The sequence below is a fragment of the Oncorhynchus nerka genome, linkage group LG1 (assembly GCF_034236695.1).
Source record: "Oncorhynchus nerka isolate Pitt River linkage group LG1, Oner_Uvic_2.0, whole genome shotgun sequence".
Taxonomy (NCBI): Eukaryota; Metazoa; Chordata; class Actinopteri; order Salmoniformes; family Salmonidae; genus Oncorhynchus; species Oncorhynchus nerka.
Window position 1 is genome coordinate 56,500,731 of NC_088396.1, and position 20,868 is coordinate 56,521,598.

Here is a 20,868-nt window from a genome sequence, read left to right on the forward strand (position 1 = left end):
AACACTCTAACCACTAGGTTACCCTGCTGGTTACTGGCCCAATACTCTAACCACTAGGCTACCCTGCTGGTTACTGGCCCAACACTCTAACCACTAGGCTACCCTGCTGGTTACTGGCCCAACACTCTAACCACTAGGCTACCTGCTGGTTACTAGTCCAACGCTCTAACCACTAGGCTACCCTGCTGGTTACTGGTCCAACACTCTAACCACTAGGTTACCCTGCTGGTTACTGGCCCAACACTCTAACCACTAGGCTACCTGCTGGTTACTGGTCCAACACTCTAACCACTAGGCTACCTGCTGGTTACTGGTCCAACACTCTAACCACTAGGCTACCTGCTGGTTACTGGCCCAACACTCTAACCACTAGGTTACCCTGCTGGTTACTGGCCCAATACTCTAACCACTAGGCTACCCTGCTGGTTACTGGCCCAACACTCTAACCACTAGGCTACCCTGCTGGTTACTGGCCCAACGCTCTAACCACTAGGCTACCCTGCTGGTTACTGGTCCAACACTCTAACCACTAGTTTACCCTGCTGGTTACTGGCCCAACACTCTAACCACTAGGTTACCCTGCTGGTTACTGGCCCAACACTCTAACCACTAGGCTACCCTGCTGGTTACTGGCTCAACACTCTAACCACTAGGTTACCCTGCTGGTTACTGGCCCAACGCTCTAACAACTAGGCTACCCTGCTGGTTACTGACCCAACACTCTAACCACTAAACTACCTGCTGGTTACTGGTCCAACACTCTAACCACTAAACTACCTGCTGGTTACTGGTCCAACACTATAACCACTAAACTACCTGCTGGTTACTGGCCCAACACTCTAACCAGTAAACTACCTGCTGGTTACTGGCCCAACACTCTAACCACTAAACTACCTGCTGGTTACTGGTCCAAATCTCTAACCACTGGTGTGTTGATATAGCGGGTCCAGGTGTGTTGATATAGCGGGTCCTGGTGTGTTGATATAGCGGGTCCTGGTGTGTTGACATAGCGGGTCCAGGTGTGTTGATATAGCGGGTCCAGGTGTGTTGATATAGTGGGTCCTGGTGTGTTGATATAGCGGGTCCTGGTGTGTTGACATAGCGGGTCCAGGTGTGTTGATATAGCGGGTCCAGGTGTGTTGACATAGTGGGTCCTGGTGTGTTGACATAGCGGGTCCGGGTGTGTTGACATAGCGGGTCCAGGTGTGTTGATATAGTGGGTCCTGGTGTGTTGATATAGCGGGTCCAGGTGTGTTGATATAGCGGGTCCTGGTGTGTTGATATAGCGGGTCCAGGTGTGTTGATATAGCGGGTCCAGGTGTGTTGACATAGCAGGTCCTGGTGTGTTGACATAGCGGGTCCTGGTGTGTCGATATAGCGGGTCCAGGTGTGTTGACATAGCGGGTCCAGGTGTGTTGATATAGTGGGTCCAGGTGTGTTGACATAGCGGGTCCTGGTGTGTTGATATAGCGGGTCCAGGTGTGTTGATATAGCGGGTCCAGGTGTGTTGACATAGCGGGTCCAGGTGTGTTGATATAGTGGGTCCAGGTGTGTTGATATAGTGGGTCCAGGTGTGTTGACATAGCAGGTCCTGGTGTGTTGATATCGCGGGTCCAGGTGTGTTGATATAGCGGGTCCAGGTGTGTTGATATAGCTGGTCCAGGTGTGTTGATATAGCGGGTCCAGGTGTGTTGACATAGCAGGTCCTGGTGTGTTGATATAGTGGGTCCAGGTGTGTTGATATAGTGCCGTGCGCAGCGACCAGCTGACTATACATTATTATCAACTGGGTGGTTCGAACCATGAATGCTGATTGGCTGACAGCCATGGTGTATCATACCGTATACCACGGGTATTACAAAAATATATATTTTCACTGGTCTAATTACAGTGGTAACCAGATTATAATAGCAATAAGGCACCTCAGGTGACTATGATGAATGGCCAATATACCACGGCTAAGGGCTGTATTCAGGCACTCCGCGTTGCGTCGTGCTTAAGAACAGCCCTTGGCTGTGGTGTATACCACACCTCCTGGCCTTATTGCTTCCTTATAAAAAGGTTTGATTGGATGCTGAACACCTTTTATCCCCAAGCCATAAGACATTGAACTAGGTAACCAGATAGCATTGACCCTTTTTTGAGTCATCATACTACTGTTTATTATCTATCCTGTTTCCTCGCCACTTTACCTACATGTACATATGTACCTCAATTACCTCATACCCCTGCACATTGGCTCAGTACTGGTACTCACTGTATATAACCATGTTATTACCTGGTACTCCTGTGTATAGCCATGTTATTACCTGGTACTCCCTGTATATAGCCATGTTATTACCTCCCTGTATATAGCCATGTTATTACCTGGTACTCCCTGTATATAGCCATGTTATTACCTGGAACTCCCTGTATATAGCCATGTTATTACCTGGTACTCCCTGTATATAGCCATGTTATTACCTGGTACTTCCTGTATATAGCCACGTTATTACCTGGTACTCCCTGTATATAGCCATGTTATTACCTGGTACTCCCTGTATATAGCCATGTTATTACCTGGTACTCCCTGTATATAGCCATGTTATTACCTGGTACTTCCTGTATATAACCATGTTATTACCTCCCTGTATATAGCCATGTTATTACCTGGTACTCCCTGTATATAGCCATGTTATTACCTGGTACTTCCTGTATATAGCCATGTTATTACCTGGTACTCCCTGTATATAGCCATGTTATTACCTGGTACTCCCTGTATATAGCCATGTTATTACCTGGTACTCCCTGTATATAGCCACGTTATTACCCGGTACTCCCTGTATATAGCCACGTTATTACCCGGTACTCCCTGTATATAGCCATGTTATTACCTGGTACTCCCTGTATATAGCCATGCTATTACCTGGTACTCCCTGTATATAGCCATGTTATTACCTGGTACTCCTGTATATAGCCATGTTATTACCTGGTACTCCCTGTATATAGCCATGTTATTACCTGGTACTCCTGTATATAGCCATGTTATTACCTGGTACTCCCTGTATATAGCCATGTTATTACCTGGTACTCCCTGTATATAGCCATGGTATTACCTGGTACTCCCTGTATATAGCCATGTTATTACCTGGTACTCCCTGTGTATAGCCATGGTATTACCTGGTACTCCCTGTATATAGCCATGTTATTACCTGGTACTCCCTGTATATAGCCATGGTATTACCTGGTACTCCCTGTATATAACCATGTTATTACCTGGTACTCCCTGTATATAACCATGTTATTACCTCATACCCAGTGTATATAGCCTGGTACCCTGTGTATATAGCCAGGATATCGTTACTCAGTACTGGTACCCTGTGTATATAGCCTGGTACCCCGTGTATATAGCCTGGTACCCTGTGTATATAGCCAATATATCGTTACTCAGTACTGGTACCCTGTGTACATAGCCTGGTACCCTGTGTATATAGCCTGGTACCCTGTGTATATAGCCAAGATATCGTTACTCAGTACTGGTACCCTGTGTAAATAGCCTGGTACCCTGTGTATATAGCCTGGTACCCTGTGTATATAGCCTGGTACCCCGTGTATATAGCCAATATATTGTTACTCAGTACTGGTACCCTGTGTATAAAACCAAGATATTGTTACTCAGTACTGGTACCCTGTGTATATAGCCAAGATATCGTTACTCAGTACTGGTACCCAATGTATATAGCCTGGTACCCTGTGTATATAGCCAATATATCGTTACTCAGTACTGGTACCCTGTGTACATAGCCTGGTACCCTGTGTATATAGCCTGTTACCCGTGTATATAGCCAAGATACCGTTACTCAGTGCTGGTACCCTGTGTATATAGCCAAGATATCGTTACTCAGTACTGGTACCCTGTGTATATAGCCTGGTACCCTGTGTATATAGCCAAGATATCGTTACTCAGTACTGGTACCCTGTGTATATAGCCTGGTACCCTGTGTATATAGCCAAGATATCGTTACTCAGTACTGGTACCCTGTGTATATAGCCTGGTACCCTGTGTATATAGCCTGGTACCCTGTATATATAGCCTGTTACCCTGTGTATATAGCCTGGTACCCCGTGTATATAGCCAATATATCATTACTCAGTACTGGTACCCTGTGTATAAAACCAAGATAGTGTTACTCAGTACTGGTACCCTGTGTATATAGCCTGGTACCCTGTGTATATAGCCTGGTACCCTGTGTATATAGCCAAGATATCGTTACTCAGTACTGGTACCCTGTGTATATAGCCTGGTACCCTGTGTATATAGCCAATATATCGTTACTCAGTACTGGTACCCTGTGTACATAGCCTGGTACCCTGTGTATATAGCCTGGTACCCTGTGTATATAGCCAAGATATCATTACTCAGTACTGGTAACATGTGTATATATATAACCAAGATATCGTTACTCAGTACTGGTACCCTGTGTATATAGCTTGGTACCCTGTGTATATAGCATGGTACCCTGTGTATATAGCTTGGTGCCCTGTGTATATAGCCAAGATATCATTACTCAGTACTGGTACCCTGTGTATATAGCCTGGTACCCTGTGTATATAGCCAAGATATCGTTACTCAGTACTGGTACCCTATGTATATAGCCTGGTACCCCGTGTATATAGCCTGGTACCCTGTGTATATAGCCTGGTACCCTGTGTATATAGCCTGGTAGCCCGTGTATATAGCCAATATATCGTTACTCAGTACTGGTACCCTGGGTATATAGCCTGGTACCCTGTGTATATAGCCTGGTACCCTGTGTATATAGCCTGGTACCCCGTGTATATAGCCAATATATTGTTACTCAGTACTGGTACCCTGTGTATAAAACCAAGATATTGTTACTCAGTACTGGTACCCTGTGTATAAAACCAATATATCGTTACTCAGTACTGGTACCCTGTGTATATAGCCTGGTACCCTGTGTATATAGCCTGGTACCCCGTGTATATAGCCTGGTACCCCGTGTATATAGCCTGGTACCCGTGTATATAGCCTGGTACCCCGTGTATATAGCCTGGTACCCCGTGTATATAGCCTGTTACCCGTGTATATAGCCTGGTACCCCGTGTATATAGCCTGGTACCCTGTCTATATAGCCTGGTACCCTGTGTATATAGCCTGGTATCCTGTGTATATAGCCAAGATATCGTTACTCAGCACTGGTACCCTGTGTATATAGCCTGGTACCCTGTGTATATAGGCTGGTACCCTGTGTATATAGCCTGGTACCCTGTGTATATAGCCAAGATATCGTTACTCAGCACTGGTACCCTGTGTATATAGCTTGGTACCCTGTGTATATAGCCTGGTATCCTGTGTATATAGCCAAGATATCGTTACTCAGCACTGGTACCCTGTGTATATAGCTTGGTACCCTGTGTATATAGCCTGGTACCCTGTGTATATAGCCTGGTACCCTGTGTATATAGCCAAGATATCGTTACTCAGTACTGGTACCCTGTGTATATAGCCTGGTACCCTGTGTATATAGCCACGGTATCGTTACTCAGCACTGGTACCCTGTGTATATAGCCTGGTACCCTGTGTATATAGCCTGGTACCCTGTGTATATAGCCTGGTACCCTGTGTATATAGCCAAGATATCGTTACTCAGTGCTGGTACCCTGTGTATCTAGCCTGGTACCCTGTGTATATAGCCTGGTACCCTGTGTATATAGCCAAGATATCGTTACTCAGTACTGGTACCCTGTGTATATAGCCTGGTACCCTGTGTATATAGCCAAGATATCGTTACTCAGTACTGGTACCCTGTGTATATAGCCTGGTACCCTGTGTATATAGCCTGGTGCCCTGTGTATATAGCCAAGATATCGTTACTCAGTACTGGTACCCTGTGTGGTGGTCATGGGGATAACCATAGGGCTAACAGACTTGGTCCTGTGTGGGAGTGTGTGTGCGCGCGCGCGTGTGTGTACCTCTCGTTCTGCTGTGTGTGTGTGTGTGTGTGTGTGTGTGTGTGTTCACCTCTCGTTCTGCAGTGTGGTGGTCATAGGGTTAACCGTGGTCCTGTGTGTGTGTGTGTGTGTGTGTGTGTCTGTGTGTGTTCACCTCTCGTTCTGCAGTGTGGTGGTCATAGGGTTAACCGTGGTCCTGTGTGTGTGTGTGTGTGTGTGTGTGTGTCTGTGTGTGTTCACCTCTCGTTCTGCAGTGTTGTGGTCATAGGGTTAACCGTGGGGCTGACAGACTTGGTTCTGTCCCAGATCAGCAGTAGTTCAGCCATGCGCTCCTCTGAACACTGAGCGGTCAGCCTGGCCTCAGCATCCTGGTCCCAACAGTCCTCCATGGTCTCCTTCAGGGACCGCACCGCCTGGGGGAAGGTGACAGAGGATAACCATACCATACCATACCATACCACACCATACCACACCATACCATACCATACCATACCATACCACACCATACCACACCATACCATACCACACCATACCACACCACACCATACCACACCATACCATACATACCATACCATACCATACCACACCATACCACACCATACCATACCATACACACCATACCACACCATACCACACCATACCACACCATACCATACCACACCATACCACACCATACCATACCATACATACCATACCACACCATACCATACCACACCACACCATACCACACCATACCACACCATACCACACCATACCACACCACACCATACCACACCATACCACACCATACCACACCATACCATACCATACCATACCACACCATACCACACCACACCATACCACACCACACCATACCACACCATACCACACCATACCACACCATACATACCACACCATACCACACCATACCATACCATACCACACCACACCATACCACACCACACCATACCACACCATACCACACCATACCATACCACACCATACCACACAGGTCTCACCAGGCTGCACCGCCTGGGGGAAGACAGTATCATTACAATTAAAAGAGACATAGTTAAATGTCTCCAAGACGACTTCAGAAGGATGGACCAAGTGAGGAGGTGGACACTGTGGACCAGGTGAGGAGGTGGACACTGTGGACCAGGTGAGGAGGTGGACACTGTGGACCAGGTGAGGAGGTGGACACTCTGGACCAGGTGAGGAGGTGGACACTGTGGACCAGGTGGACACTGTGGACCAGGTGAGGAGGTGGACACTGTGGACCAGGTGAGGAGGTGGACACTGTGGACCAGGTGAGGAGGTGGACACTGCGGACCAGGTGAGGTGGACACTGCGGACCAGGTGAGGAGGTGGACACTGCGGACCAGGTGAGGAGGTGGACACTGTGGACCAGGTGATCAACATTGGAAAAGGAGTTGAACACTGTCGACCAGGTGAGGAGGTGGACACTGTGGACCAGGTGAGGAGGTGGACACTGTGGACCAGGTGAGGAGGTGGACACTGAGGACCAGGTGATCAACATTGGAAAAGGAGTTGGACACTGTGGACCAGGTGAGGAGGTGGACACTGCGGACCAGTATAACTATACGGTGAGGAGATGGACACTGCGGACCAGGTGAGGAGGTGGACACTGTGGACCAGGTGAGGAGGTGGACACTGTGGACCAGTATAACTCTACGGTGAGGAGGTGGACACTGCGGACCAGGTGAGTTAGTGGATACTATGGACCATGTAAATATACAGTGAGGAGGTGGACACTGCGGACCAGGTGAGGAGGTGGACACTGTGGACCAGTAGAACTATACGGTGAGGAGGTGGACACTGTGGACCAGGTGAGGAGGTGGACACTGTGGACCAGGTGAGGAGGTGGACACTGTGGACCAGGTGAGGAGGTGGACACTGTGGACCAGTGTAAATATACAGTGAGGAGGTGGACACTGCGGACCAGGTGAGGAGGTGGACACTGTGGACCAGTGTAAATATACAGTGAGGAGGTGGACACTGTGGACCAGGTGAGGAGGTGGACACTGTGGACCAGGTGAGGAGGTGGACACTGTGGACCAGGTGAGGAGGTGGACACTGTGGACCAGGTGAGGAGGTGGACACTGCGGACCAGGTGAGGAGGTGGACACTGTGGACCAGGTGAGGAGGTGGACACTGTGGACCAGTATAACTATATGCTGAGGAGGTGGACACTGCGGACCAGTATAACTATATGGTGAGGAGGTGGACACTGCGGACCAGTATAAATATACAGTGAGGAGGTGGACACTGCGGACCAGGTGAGGAGGTGGACACTGTGGACCAGTATTACATTTACATTTACATACATACAGTATAACTATATGGTGAGGAGGTGGACACTATGGACCAGGTGAGGAGGTGGACACTGTGGACCAGGTGAGGAGGTGGACACTATGGACCAGGTGAGAAGTTGGACACTAAAAACCAGGTGAGGAGGTGGACACTGTGGACCAGTATAAATATACAGTGAGGAGGTGGACACTGCGGGCCAGGTGAGGAGGTGGACACTGTGGACCAGTATAACTATACGGTGAGGAGGTGGACACTGCGGACCAGGTGAGGAGGTGGACACTGTGGACAAGGTGAGGAGTTGGACACTGTGGACCAGGTGGACACTGTGGACCAGTATAACTATACGGTGAGGAGGTGGACACTGTGGACCAGGTGAGGAGGTGGACACTGTGGACCAGGTGAGGAGGTGGACACTGTGGACCAGTATAAATATACAGTGAGGAGGTGGACACTGCGGGCCAGGTGAGGAGGTGGACACTGTGGACCAGTATAACTATACGGTGAGGAGGTGGACACTGTGGACCAGGTGAGGAGGTGGACACTCAGGACCAGGTGAGGAGGTGGACACTGTGGACCAGGTGAGGAGGTGGACACTGTGGACCAGGTGAGGAGGTGGACACTGTGGACCAGGTGAGGAGGTGGACACTGTGGACCAGTATAACTATACGGTGAGGAGGTGGACACTGTGGACCAGGTGAGGAGGTGGACACTGCGGACCAGGTGAGGAGGTGGACACTCAGGACCAGGTGAGGAGGTGGACACTGTGGACCAGGTGAGGAGGTGGACACTGTGGACCAGGTGAGGAGGTGGACACTGTGGACCAGGTGAGGAGGTGGACACTCAGGACCAGGTGAGGAGGTGGACACTGTGGACCAGGTGAGGAGGTGGACACTGTGGACCAGGTGAGGAGGTGGACACTGTGGACCAGTATAACTATACGGTGAGGAGGTGGACACTGTGGACCAGGTGAGGAGGTGGACACTCAGGACCAGGTGAGGAGGTGGACACTGCGGACCAGGTGAGGAGGTGGACACTGCGGACCAGGTGAGGAGGTGGACACTCAGGACCAGGTGAGGAGGTGGACACTGTGGACCAGGTGAGGAGGTGGACACTGTGGACCAGGTGAGGAGGTGGACACTCAGGACCAGGTGAGGAGGTGGACACTGTGGACCAGGTGAGGAGGTGGACACTCAGAACCAGGTGAGGAGGTGGACACTGTGGACCAGGTGAGGTGGTGGATACTGTGGACCAGGTGAGGAGGTGGACACTGCGGACCAGTATAAATATATTGGTACCATCTTTGACACCCTGAAGTTTGAGCAAAACAAAACAAGCCATTTATTCCTCAGGAAACTGAACTCAGTCAGTGTCCACAAACACCTTCTGTGTTTCTCCTTCGGTGTGCTGCTTCACATCCCTCTCTGTCAAGAACAGGAAGTGACCTCCAATTCACTGTGAACAACTGCTGTGAGACCTTCCCTATGACCATCTGGGGTACCGTAGGTCTCTCAGACGACCTGGCCTCGTTCTCTGAGCTGCAGGCCAGGAGGAAAAGCCCATCACATCCTGGGGGACAACAGCACACATATGTCCTCAACCCACAGTTCCAAATCCGCATCCTCGGATGCCGACCTGCGCTGTCAAGTGCCCTACCAATAGGAGCGGGGCCTCGTTTCAGCTCGAGGCCATCCACCTGGATAACAGGACCATTAAGGAAGACCTAGGGACAGTTGTTATTAATGGTAGGGGTAAACTGTCTGTCTGTCTGTCTGTCTGTCTGTCGATGTGTGTGTGTGTGTGTGTGTGTGTGTGTGTGTGTGTGTGTGTGTGTGTGTCCTGTCTGAAGCACCTTGTCAGACGTCAACAAACTGCCTCTCAGTGTGACGACCCTCCCACTCTTGTCTGCCGTATTCTGTCTTTGTTCTTGTTTCCTTATTAGGATGCCGGTGGGCGGAGTTGGGAGGGTCGTCAGCTACATGGGAAACACCTGGGCCAGGTGTCTCCCAGGATAAATAGACCTCTTCCACATTCATGGAGGAGACTCTCTCCATGCAGACACCTTTGTAGATTGTGTTGTGGTTCTTGGTGGCCTTTTGTTTGTTTGCTTTGGCACCTTTCAACACCCTGCATTATCACATTCATGCATGCAAAACACTCACTTACATTACTGATTACACACACCATTGTATATTTTCCTTAGTTGCTTTAGTTAATAAATATATTTTTGCTACTCCTTATCTCCACGTTGTCTCCCTTTGTTACGGGCTTTGAGCCGGTTCGTGACATCAGGGATGAATGATGTTGTATTGTATAGTGTGTTTCTCTAGTTACCCAGAGTCAGATGAACTCATTACCCAACTCATGTCTCTATGTGCAGTATGAAGGACCATGTGTTTGTTTTTTTACATTAAATACATCCTGAGATAGTGACTTTAAAATGATTAGAGCTTTTTAATGGAGATTCTGACCAAATCCTTTTACAAGTTCTTCAGAGCAGATAAGGCAATACTTTCCCCGGGCTATCTGTATATAATGTCTGAGTGTTCCCTGGCTATCTGTAAATAATGGCTGAGTGTTCCCTGGCTATCTGTATATAATGTCTGAGTGTTCCCCTGGCTATCTGTAAATAATGTCTGAGTGTTCCCCTGGCTATCTGTAAATGATGTCTGAGTGTTCCCCTGGCTATCTGTAAATAATGTCTGAGTGTTCCCCTGGCTATCTGTAAATAATGTCTGAGTGTTCCCCTGGCTATCTGTAAATAATGTCTGAGTGTTGGAGTGTTCCCCTGGCTATCTGTAAATAATGTCTGAGTGTTCCCCTGGCTATCTGTAAATGATGTCTGAGTGTTCCCCTGGCTATCTGTAAATAATGTCTGAGTGTTCCCCTGGCTATCTGTAAATAATGTCTGAGTGTTGGAGTGTTCCCCTGGCTATCTGTAAATAATGTCTGTGTTCCCCTGGCTATCTGTAAATAATGTCTGAGTGTTGGAGTGTTCCCCTGGCTATCTGTAAATAATGTCTGAGTGTTCCCCTGGCTATCTGTATATAATGTCTGAGTGTTCCCTGGCTATCTGTAAATAATGTCTGAGTGTTCCCTGGCTATCTGTAAATAATGTCTGACTGTTCCCCTGGCTATCTGTAAATGATGTCTGAGTGTTCCCCTGGCTATCTGTAAATGATGTCTGAGTGTTCCCCTGGCTATCTGTAAATAATGTCTGAGTGTTCCCCTGGCTATCTGTAAATAATGTCTGAGTGTTGGAGTGTTCCCCTGGCTATCTGTAAATAATGTCTGAGTGTTCCCCTGGCTATCTGTAAATAATGTCTGAGTGTTGGAGTGTTCCCCTGGCTATCTGTAAATAATGTCTGAGTGTTCCCCTGGCTATCTGTAAATAATGTCTGAGTGTTGGAGTGTTCCCCTGGCTATCTGTAAATAATGTCTGAGTGTTCCCCTGGCTATCTGTATATAATGTCTGAGTGTTCCCCTGGCTATCTGTAAATAATGTCTGACTGTTCCCCTGGCTATCTGTAAATAATGTCTGAGTGTTCCCCTGGCTATCTGTATATAATGTCTGAGTGTTCCCCTGGCTATCTGTATATAATGTCTGAGTGTTCCCCTGGCTATCTGTAAATAATGTCTGAATGTTCCCCTGGCTATCTGTATATAATGTCTGAGTGTTCCCCTGGCTATCTGTAAATAATGTCTGAGTGTTCCCCTGGCTATCTGTAAATAATGTCTGAGTGTTCCCCTGGCTATCTGTAAATAATGTCTGAGTGTTCCCCTGGCTATCTGTAAATAATGTCTGAGTGTTCCCCTGGCTATCTGTAAATAATGTCTGAGTGTTCCCCTGGCTATCTGTAAATAATGTCTGAGTGTTCCCCTGGCTATCTGTAAATAATGTCTGAATGTTCCCCTGGCTATCTGTAAATAATGTCTGAGTGTTCCCCTGGCTATCTGTAAATAATGTCTGAGTGTTCCCCTGGCTATCTGTAAATAATGTCTGAGTGTTCCCCTGGCTATCTGTAAATAATGTCTGAATGTTCCCCTGGCTATCTGTAAATAATGTCTGAGTGTTCCCCTGGCTATCTGTAAATAATGTCTGAGTGTTCCCCTGGCTATCTGTAAATAATGTCTGAGTGTTCCCCTGGCTATCTGTAAATAATGTCTGAGTGTTCCCTGGCTATCTGTAAATAATGTCTGAATGTTCCCCTGGCTATCTGTATATAATGTCTGAGTGTTCCCCTGGCTATCTGTAAATAATGTCTGAGTGTTCCCCTGGCTATCTGTAAATAATGTCTGAGTGTTCCCCTGGCTATCTGTATATAATGTCTGAGTGTTCCCCTGGCTATCTGTAAATAATGTCTGAGTGTTCCCCTGGCTATCTGTAAATAATGTCTGAGTGTTCCCCTGGCTATCTGTAAATAATGTCTGAGTGTTCCCCTGGCTATCTGTAAATAATGTCTGAGTGTTCCCTGGCTATCTGTAAATAATGTCTGAGTGTTCCCCTGGCTATCTGTAAATAATGTCTGAGTGTTCCCCTGGCTATCTGTAAATAATGTCTGAATGTTCCCCTGGCTATCTGTAAATAATGTCTGAGTGTTCCCCTGGCTATCTGTAAATAATGTCTGAGTGTTCCCCTGGCTATCTGTAAATAATGTCTGAGTGTTCCCCTGGCTATCTGTAAATAATGTCTGAGTGTTCCCCGGGCTATCTGTAAATAATGTCTGAGTGTTCCCCTGGCTATCTGTAAATAATGTCTGAGTGTTCCCCTGGCTATCTGTAAATAATGTCTGAGTGTTCCCCTGGCTATCTGTAAATAATGTCTGAGTGTTCCCCGGGCTATCTGTAAATAATGTCTGACTGTTCCCCTGGCTATCTGTAAATAATGTCTGAGTGTTCCCCTGGCTATCTGTAAATAATGTCTGAGTGTTACCCTGGCTATCTGTAAATAATGTCTGAGTGTTCCCCTGGCTATCTGTAAATAATGTCTGAGTGTTCCCTGGCTATCTGTAAATGATGTCTGAGTGTTCCCTGGCTATCTGTAAATAATGTCTGAGTGTTCCCTGGCTATCTGTAAATGATGTCTGAGTGTTCCCCTGGCTATCTGTAAATGATGTCTGAGTGTTCCCTGGCTATCTGTAAATAATGTCTGAGTGTTCCCTGGCTATCTGTAAATAATGTCTGAGTGTTCCCCTGGCTATCTGTAAATAATGTCTGAGTGTTCCCCTGGCTATCTGTAAATGATGTCTGAGTGTTCCCCTGGCTATCTGTAAATAATGTCTGAGTGTTCCCCTGGCTATCTGTAAATAATGTCTGAGTGTTCCCCTGGCTATCTGTAAATGATGTCTGAGTGTTCCCCTGGCTATCTGTAAATGATGTCTGAGTGTTCCCCTGGCTATCTGTAAATAATGTCTGAGTGTTCCCCTGGCTATCTGTAAATAATGTCTGAGTGTTCCCCTGGCTATCTGTAAATGATGTCTGAGTGTTCCCCTGGCTATCTGTAAATAATGTCTGAGTGTTCCCCTGGCTATCTGTAAATGATGTCTGAGTGTTCCCCTGGCTATCTGTAAATAATGTCTGAGTGTTCCCCTGGCTATCTGTAAATAATGTCTGAGTGTTCCCCTGGCTATCTGTATTTTTTTTTTAATCATTTAAAAAAAGATTTTAGCAAATAGATCTACCTTTGATACTTAAGTATAGTTTAGCAATGACATTTAACGTTGACACTTAAGTATATTTAAAACCAAATACTTTTAGACTTTTCCTCAAGTACTATTTTACTGGGTGACTTCCACTTTTACGTCAGTAACTTTCTATGAAGGTATCTATACTTTAACTCCAGTTTGACAATTGCATCCTTTTTCCACCACTACATATACATATTGTAGTTCTTGACTTCATTTCTCTCGTGAATAATTTGATTTGAATAATTTGAATGATTTGATTTGAATGATTTGATTTGATATGATTTGATATGATTTGATATGATTTGATTTGATATGATTTGAATGATTTGAATAATTTGATTTGATTTGAATAATTTGATTTGAATGATTTGATTTGAATGATTTGATTTGAATGATTTGATTTGATATGATTTGATATGATTTGATTTGATATGATTTGATTTCTCTCTAGTGAAATGACACGTTGGGCTCACAAGTAATTGAACAAATGTCAGTCAATGAGTTCTTTAGCGCTAAAATAAACGCATTCTTATTCTGCATTCCGTTCAGAACAACAGACGGATCTTTTTATTTGGTGAAGCTGAATGTTTGTAAATAAGCTAGCATGCTAATGTCACTGTAGCATGCTAATGTCACTGTAGCATGCTAATGTCACTGTAGCATGCTAATGTCACTGTAGCATGCTAATGTCACTGTAGCATGCTAATGTCACTGTAGCATGCTAATGTCACTGTAGCATGTAGAATCAGGCGAAACGTATGTTGTGGAATTCTCACCAACACTCCAGGGAACTGGATCACTGTGTTATGTGTAAAAACAACATTGAGTGTTGAGTAATAGTTGTAATAGTATTCTCCTCACCAGACTGTTCTCTTTCCAGGCCTCGGGGAACTTGGGTCTCTCTTTCTCTCTGGACACCAGGACCTGCATGTCCTCAAAGGAGGGGTGGTTCCCTGCCTCGGCCTGGAACGCCATCTGGTAGTCGGGCACCGTCTCTCCTGGAGGACACAATACCATCATTACCGTCTCTCCTAGAGGACACAATACCATCATTACCATCTCTCCTGGAGGACACAATACCATCATTACCATCTCTCCTAGAGGACACAATACCATCATTACCATCTCTCCTGGAGGAGACAATGTCATCATTACCATCTCTCCTGGAGGACACAATACCATCATTACCATCTCTCCTGGAGGACACAATGTCATCATTACCATCTCTCCTGGAGGAGACAATGTCATCATTACCATCTCTCCTGGAGGACACAATACCATCATTACCATCTCTCCTGGAGGACACAATACCATCATTACCATCTCTCCTGGAGGACACAATGTCATCATTACCATCTCACCTGGAGGACACAATACCATCATTACCATCTCTCCTGGAGGACACAATACCATCATTACCATCTCTCCTAGAGGACACAATACCATCATTACCATCTCTCCTGGAGGACACAATGTCATCATTACCATCTCTCCTGGAGGACACAATACCATCATTACCATCTCTCCTAGAGGACACAATACCATCATTACCATCTCTCCTAGAGGACACAATACCATCATTACCATCTCTCCTGGAGGACACAATACCATCATTACCATCTCTCCTGGAGGACACAATGTCATCATTACCATCTCTCCTGGAGGACACAATACCATCATTACCATCTCTCCTAGAGGACACAATACCATCATTACCATCTCTCCTAGAGGACACAATACCATCATTACCATCTCTCCTGGAGGACACAATACCATCATTACCATCTCTCCTGGAGGACACAATACCATCATTACCATCTCTCCTGGAGGACACAATACCATCATTACCATCTCTCCTGGAGGACACAATACCATCATTACCATCTCTCCTAGAGGACACAATACCATCATTACCATCTCTCCTGGAGGACACAATACCATCATTACCATCTCTCCTGGAGGACACAATACCATCATTACCATCTCTCCTGGAGGACACAATACCATCATTACCATCTCTCCTGGAGGACACAATACCATCATTACCATCTCTCCTAGAGGACACAATACCATCATTACCATCTCTCCTGGAGGACACAATGTCATCATTACCATCTCTCCTAGAGGACACAATACCATCATTACCATCTCTCCTGGAGGACACAATACCATCATTACCATCTCTCCTGGAGGACACAATACCATCATTACCATCTCTCCTGGAGGACACAATACCATCATTACCATCTCTCCTGGAGGACACAATACCATCATTACCATCTCTCCTGGAGGACACAATGTCATCATTACCATCTCTCCTGGAGGACACAATACCATCATTACCATCTCTCCTGGAGGACACAATACCATCATTACCATCTCTCCTGGAGGACACAATGTCATCATTTGTATTTGTATTTATTATGGATCCCCATTAGTTCCTGCCAAGGCAGCAGCTACTTCCATGTAGTCATGGTTCTATGTACTACTGTGGAATAGAGTTCCATGTAGTCATGGCTCTATGTAGTACTGTGGAATAGAGTTCCATGTAGTCATGGCTCTATGTAGTACTGTGGAATAGAGTTCCATGTAGTCATGGCTCTATGTAGTACTGTGGAATAGAGTTCCATGTAGTCATGGCTCTATGTAGTACTGTGGAATAGAGTTCCATGTAGTCATGGCTCTATGTGGTACTGTGGAATAGAGTTCCATGTAGTCATGGCTCTATGTGGTACTGTGGAATAGAGTTCCATGTAGTCATGGCTCTATGTAGTACTGTGGAATAGAGTTCCATGTAGTCATGGCTCTATGTAGTACTGTGGAATAGAGTTCCATGTAGTCATGTCTCTAGTCTCTATGTAGTACTGTGGAATAGAGTTCCATGTAGTCATGGCTCTATGTACTACTGTGGAATAGAGTTCCATGTAGTCATGGCTCTATGTAGTACTGTGGAATAGAGTTCCATGTAGTCATGGCTCTATGTAGTACTGTGGAATAGAGTTCCATGTAGTCATGGCTCTGTGTAGTACTGTGGAATAGAGTTCCATGTAGTCATGGCTCTATGTAGTACTGTGGAATAGAGTTCTATGTAGTCATGGCTCCATGTAGTACTGTGGAATAGAGTTGATAGTGCTGTTAAGAAGGTAGAAACTAGGGCCTGTAGGACCTGCCTTGTTGATAGTGTTGTTAAGAAGGTAGAAATTAGGGCCTGTAGGACCTGCCTTGTTGATAGTGTTGTTAAGAAGGTAGAAACTAGGACCTGTAGGACCTGCCTTGTTGATAGTGTTGTTAAGAAGGTAGAAACTAGGACCTGTAGGACCTGCCTTGTTGATAGTGTTGTTAAGAAGGTAGAAACTAGGACCTGTAGGACCCGCCTTGTTGATAGTGTTGTTAAGAAGGTAACTACCTATCAATATCATCTCTCCTGGAGGACACAATATCATAAGACACTGTTACACTGTTGAATGCTCCCGCAGTATCTGGAGTTCGAAGGTCAGGGGTTAGGGGTTATTACCTGGGAAGAGGTCAGTACACCTCATGAAGGTCTCCCAGTAGACCAGGCTCAGGGTTAGAGGTCAGTACACCTCATGAAGGTCTCCCAGTAGACCAGGCCCAGGGTTAGAGGTCAGTACACCTCATGAAGGTCTCCCAGTAGACCAGGCCCAGGGTTAGAGATCAGTACACCTCATGAAGGTCTCCCAGTAGACCAGGCCCAGGGTTAGAGGTCAGTACACCTCATGAAGGTCTCCCAGTAGACCAGGCCCAGGGTTAGAGGTCAGTACACCTCATGAAGGTCTCCCAGTAGACCAGGCTCAGGGTTAGAGGTCAGTACACCTCATGAAGGTCTCCCAGTAGACCAGGCTCAGGGTTAGAGGTCAGGGTTATTACCTGGGAAGAGGTCAGTACACCTCATGAAGGTCTCCCAGTAGACGAGGCCCAGGGCGTACATGTCCACCTGCTTCAGAGCCGACTCACAGTCCCTCAGGTTCACCGCCCCTTCCAGAACCTCTGGGGCCATGTATCGGACTGTACCCACCTGGAGAGAAACAGAACCAGTGTTATAACGCTACACTAACCCTCCAGAACCTCTGGGGCCATGTATCGGACTGTACCCACCTGGAGAGAAACAGAATTAGAGAATAGGGTTTAAAGTCTGTCCATCTTAGAGCTGTGGCAGTACCTACATTATTAGCTATCAAAGAGGGTGTTGGCTAAACAGACTGAGGTTTACAGATGAGACCCAGTGTGACCCCCTGGGGTTAGGGTTAGAGGTCAGAGGTTAGGGACTCACCTCGCTGATGGCAGCGTTCTCCTCCTCTCCAGGCCTGACCCCCTGGGGTTAGGGTTAGAGGTCAGAGGTTAGGGACTCACCTCTCTGATGGCAGCGTTCTCCTCCTCTCCAGGCCTGACCCCCTGGGGTTAGGGTTAGAGGTCAGAGGTTAGGGACTCACCTCTCTGATGGCAGCGTTCTCCTCCTCTCCAGGCCTGACCCCCTGGGGTTAGGGTTAGAGGTCAGAGGTTAGGGACTCACCTCTCTGATGGCAGCGTTCTCCTCCTCTCCAGGCCTGACCACCTGGGGTTATGGTTAGAGGTCAGAGGTTAGGGACTCACCTCACTGATGGCAGCGTTCTCCTCCTCTCCAGGCCTGACCCCCTGGGGTTAGGGTTAGAGGTCAGAGGTTAGGGACTCACCTCTCTGATGGCAGCGTTCTCCTCCTCTCCAGGCCTGACCCCCTGGGGTTATGGTTAGAGGTCAGAGGTTAGGGACTCACCTCACTGATGGCAGCGTTCTCCTCCTCTCCAGGCCTGACCAGGCGGTTCCCTGTCAGCTTCATGGACAGACCAAAGTCACTGATCACACACGTCCCATCGTTCTTTACTAGAACATTCCTGCTATTCAGGTCTCTGTGAGATACGGCTGGCTTGTAGATGTCTGGGAGAGAGGGAGGGAGGGAGGGAGGGAGGGAGGAGAGATGGGAGGGAAAGGGGAGAGAGAGGGGATAGGAGAGAGAGAGAGAGAGAGAGAGAGAGAGAGAGAGGGGGAGAGGAGAGGAGAGAAAGGGGAGAGAGAGAGAGGGGAGAGGAGAGAAAGGGAGGAGGGAGAGGGAGAAAGAGAGGGGAGAAAGAGAAGGGAGGAGATAGAGGGAGAGGGAGAAAGAGAGGGAAGAGAGAGGGGGGAGAGAGAGAAGGGAGGGGAGAGAGAGAGAAAAGAAAGGCCCATTAGTCTTTGCATGTCACCATGATCGCTTAAAGCTCATTGCTGAATAACACAGTTACTGTAGAACCTATGATCTAACTGTAACACAGTTACTGTAGAACCTATGATATAACTGTTTTTATTCTACCTTTATTTAACTAGGCAAGTCAGTTAAGAACAAATTCTTATTTTCAATGACGGCCTGGGAACAGTGGGATAACTGCCTTGTTCAGGGGCAGAACGACAGATTTGTACCTTGTCAGCTCGGGGATTTGAACTTGCAACCTTCCGGTTACTACCTGATCCACCTCTACGCAGACGACACCATTCTATATACTTTCGGCCCGTCATTGGACACTGTGCTATCTAACCTCCAAACGAGCTTCAATGCCATACAGCACTCCTTCCGTGGCCTCCAACTGCTCTTAAACGCGAGTAAAACCAAATGCATGCTTTTCAACCGATCGCTGCCTGCACCCGCATGCCCGACTAGCATCACCACCCTGGATGGTTCCGACCTTGAATATGTGGACATCTATAAGTACCTAGGTGTCTGGCTAGACTGCAAACTCTCCTTCCAGACTCACATCAAACATCTCCAATCGAAAATCAAATCAAGAGTCGGCTTTCTATTCCGCAACAAAGCCTCCTTCACTCACGCCGCCAAGCTCACCCTAGTGAAACTGACTATCCTACCGATCCTCGACTTCGGCGATGTCATCTACAAAATGGCTTCCAACACTCTACTCAGCAAACTGGATGCAGTCTATCACAGTGCCATCCGTTTTGTCACCAAAGCACCTTATACCACCCACCACTGCGACTTGTATGCTCTAGTCGGCTGGCCCTCGCTACATATTCGTCGCCAGACCCACTGGCTCCAGGTCATCTACAAGTCCATGCTAGGTAAAGCTCCGCCTTATCTCAGTTCACTGGTCACGATGGCAACACCCATCCGTAGCACGCGCTCCAGCAGGTGTATCTCACTGATCATCCCTAAAGCCAACACCTCATTTGGCCGCCTTTCGTTCCAGTACTCTGCTGCCTGTGACTGAAACGAACTGCAAAAATCGCTGAAGTTGGAGACTTTTATCTCCCTCACCAACTTCAAACATCAGCTATCCGAGCAGCTAACCGATCGCTGCAGCTGTACATAGTCTATTGGTAAATAGCCCACCCATTTTCACCTACCTCATTCCCATACTGTTTTTATTTATTTACTTTTCTGCTCTTTTGCACACCAATATCTCTACCTGTACATAACCATCTGATCATTTATCACCCCAGTGTTAATCTGCAAAATTGTATTATTCGCCTACCTCCTCATGCCTTTTGCACACATTGTATATAGACTGCCCATTTTTTTCCTACTGTGTTATTGACTTGTTAATTGTTTATTCCATGTGTAACTCTGTGTTGTCTGTTCACACTGCTATGCTTTATCTTGGCCAGGTCGCAGTTGCAAATGAGAACTTGTTCTCAACTAGCCTACCTGGTTAAATAAATATTTTTTTTTTTAAACTAGTCCAATGCTCTAACCACTAGGCCGCCCCAGGGGCAGTAACTGTAACACAGTCAATACTATATAACAGTACTATATAACAGTACTATGAATGAACTATATCACAGTCAATACTATATAACAGTACTATATAACAGTACTATGAATGAACTATATCACAGTCAATACTATATAACAGTACTATATAACAGTACTATGAAT

General features: G+C 46.8%; 1 protein-coding gene across 1 annotated transcript in view; it reads right to left on the minus strand.

Moving 5' to 3' along the window:
• The window catches only part of bmpr2b (bone morphogenetic protein receptor, type II b (serine/threonine kinase)), a gene marked incomplete at its 3' end in the record, with an annotated part of 125,324 nt that overhangs the window by 5,340 nt on the left and 99,116 nt on the right, over positions 1 to 20,868 (minus strand). The window contains exons 7-10 of the mRNA XM_065019706.1: positions 18,721 to 18,881; positions 17,838 to 17,985; positions 14,811 to 14,947; positions 6,193 to 6,365 (exon numbers count right to left, since the gene is read on the minus strand). Of these exons, the coding sequence (XP_064875778.1) occupies positions 6,193 to 6,365; positions 14,811 to 14,947; positions 17,838 to 17,985; positions 18,721 to 18,881 (619 nt within the window). The remainder of the gene's footprint in view (positions 1 to 6,192; positions 6,366 to 14,810; positions 14,948 to 17,837; positions 17,986 to 18,720; positions 18,882 to 20,868) is intronic.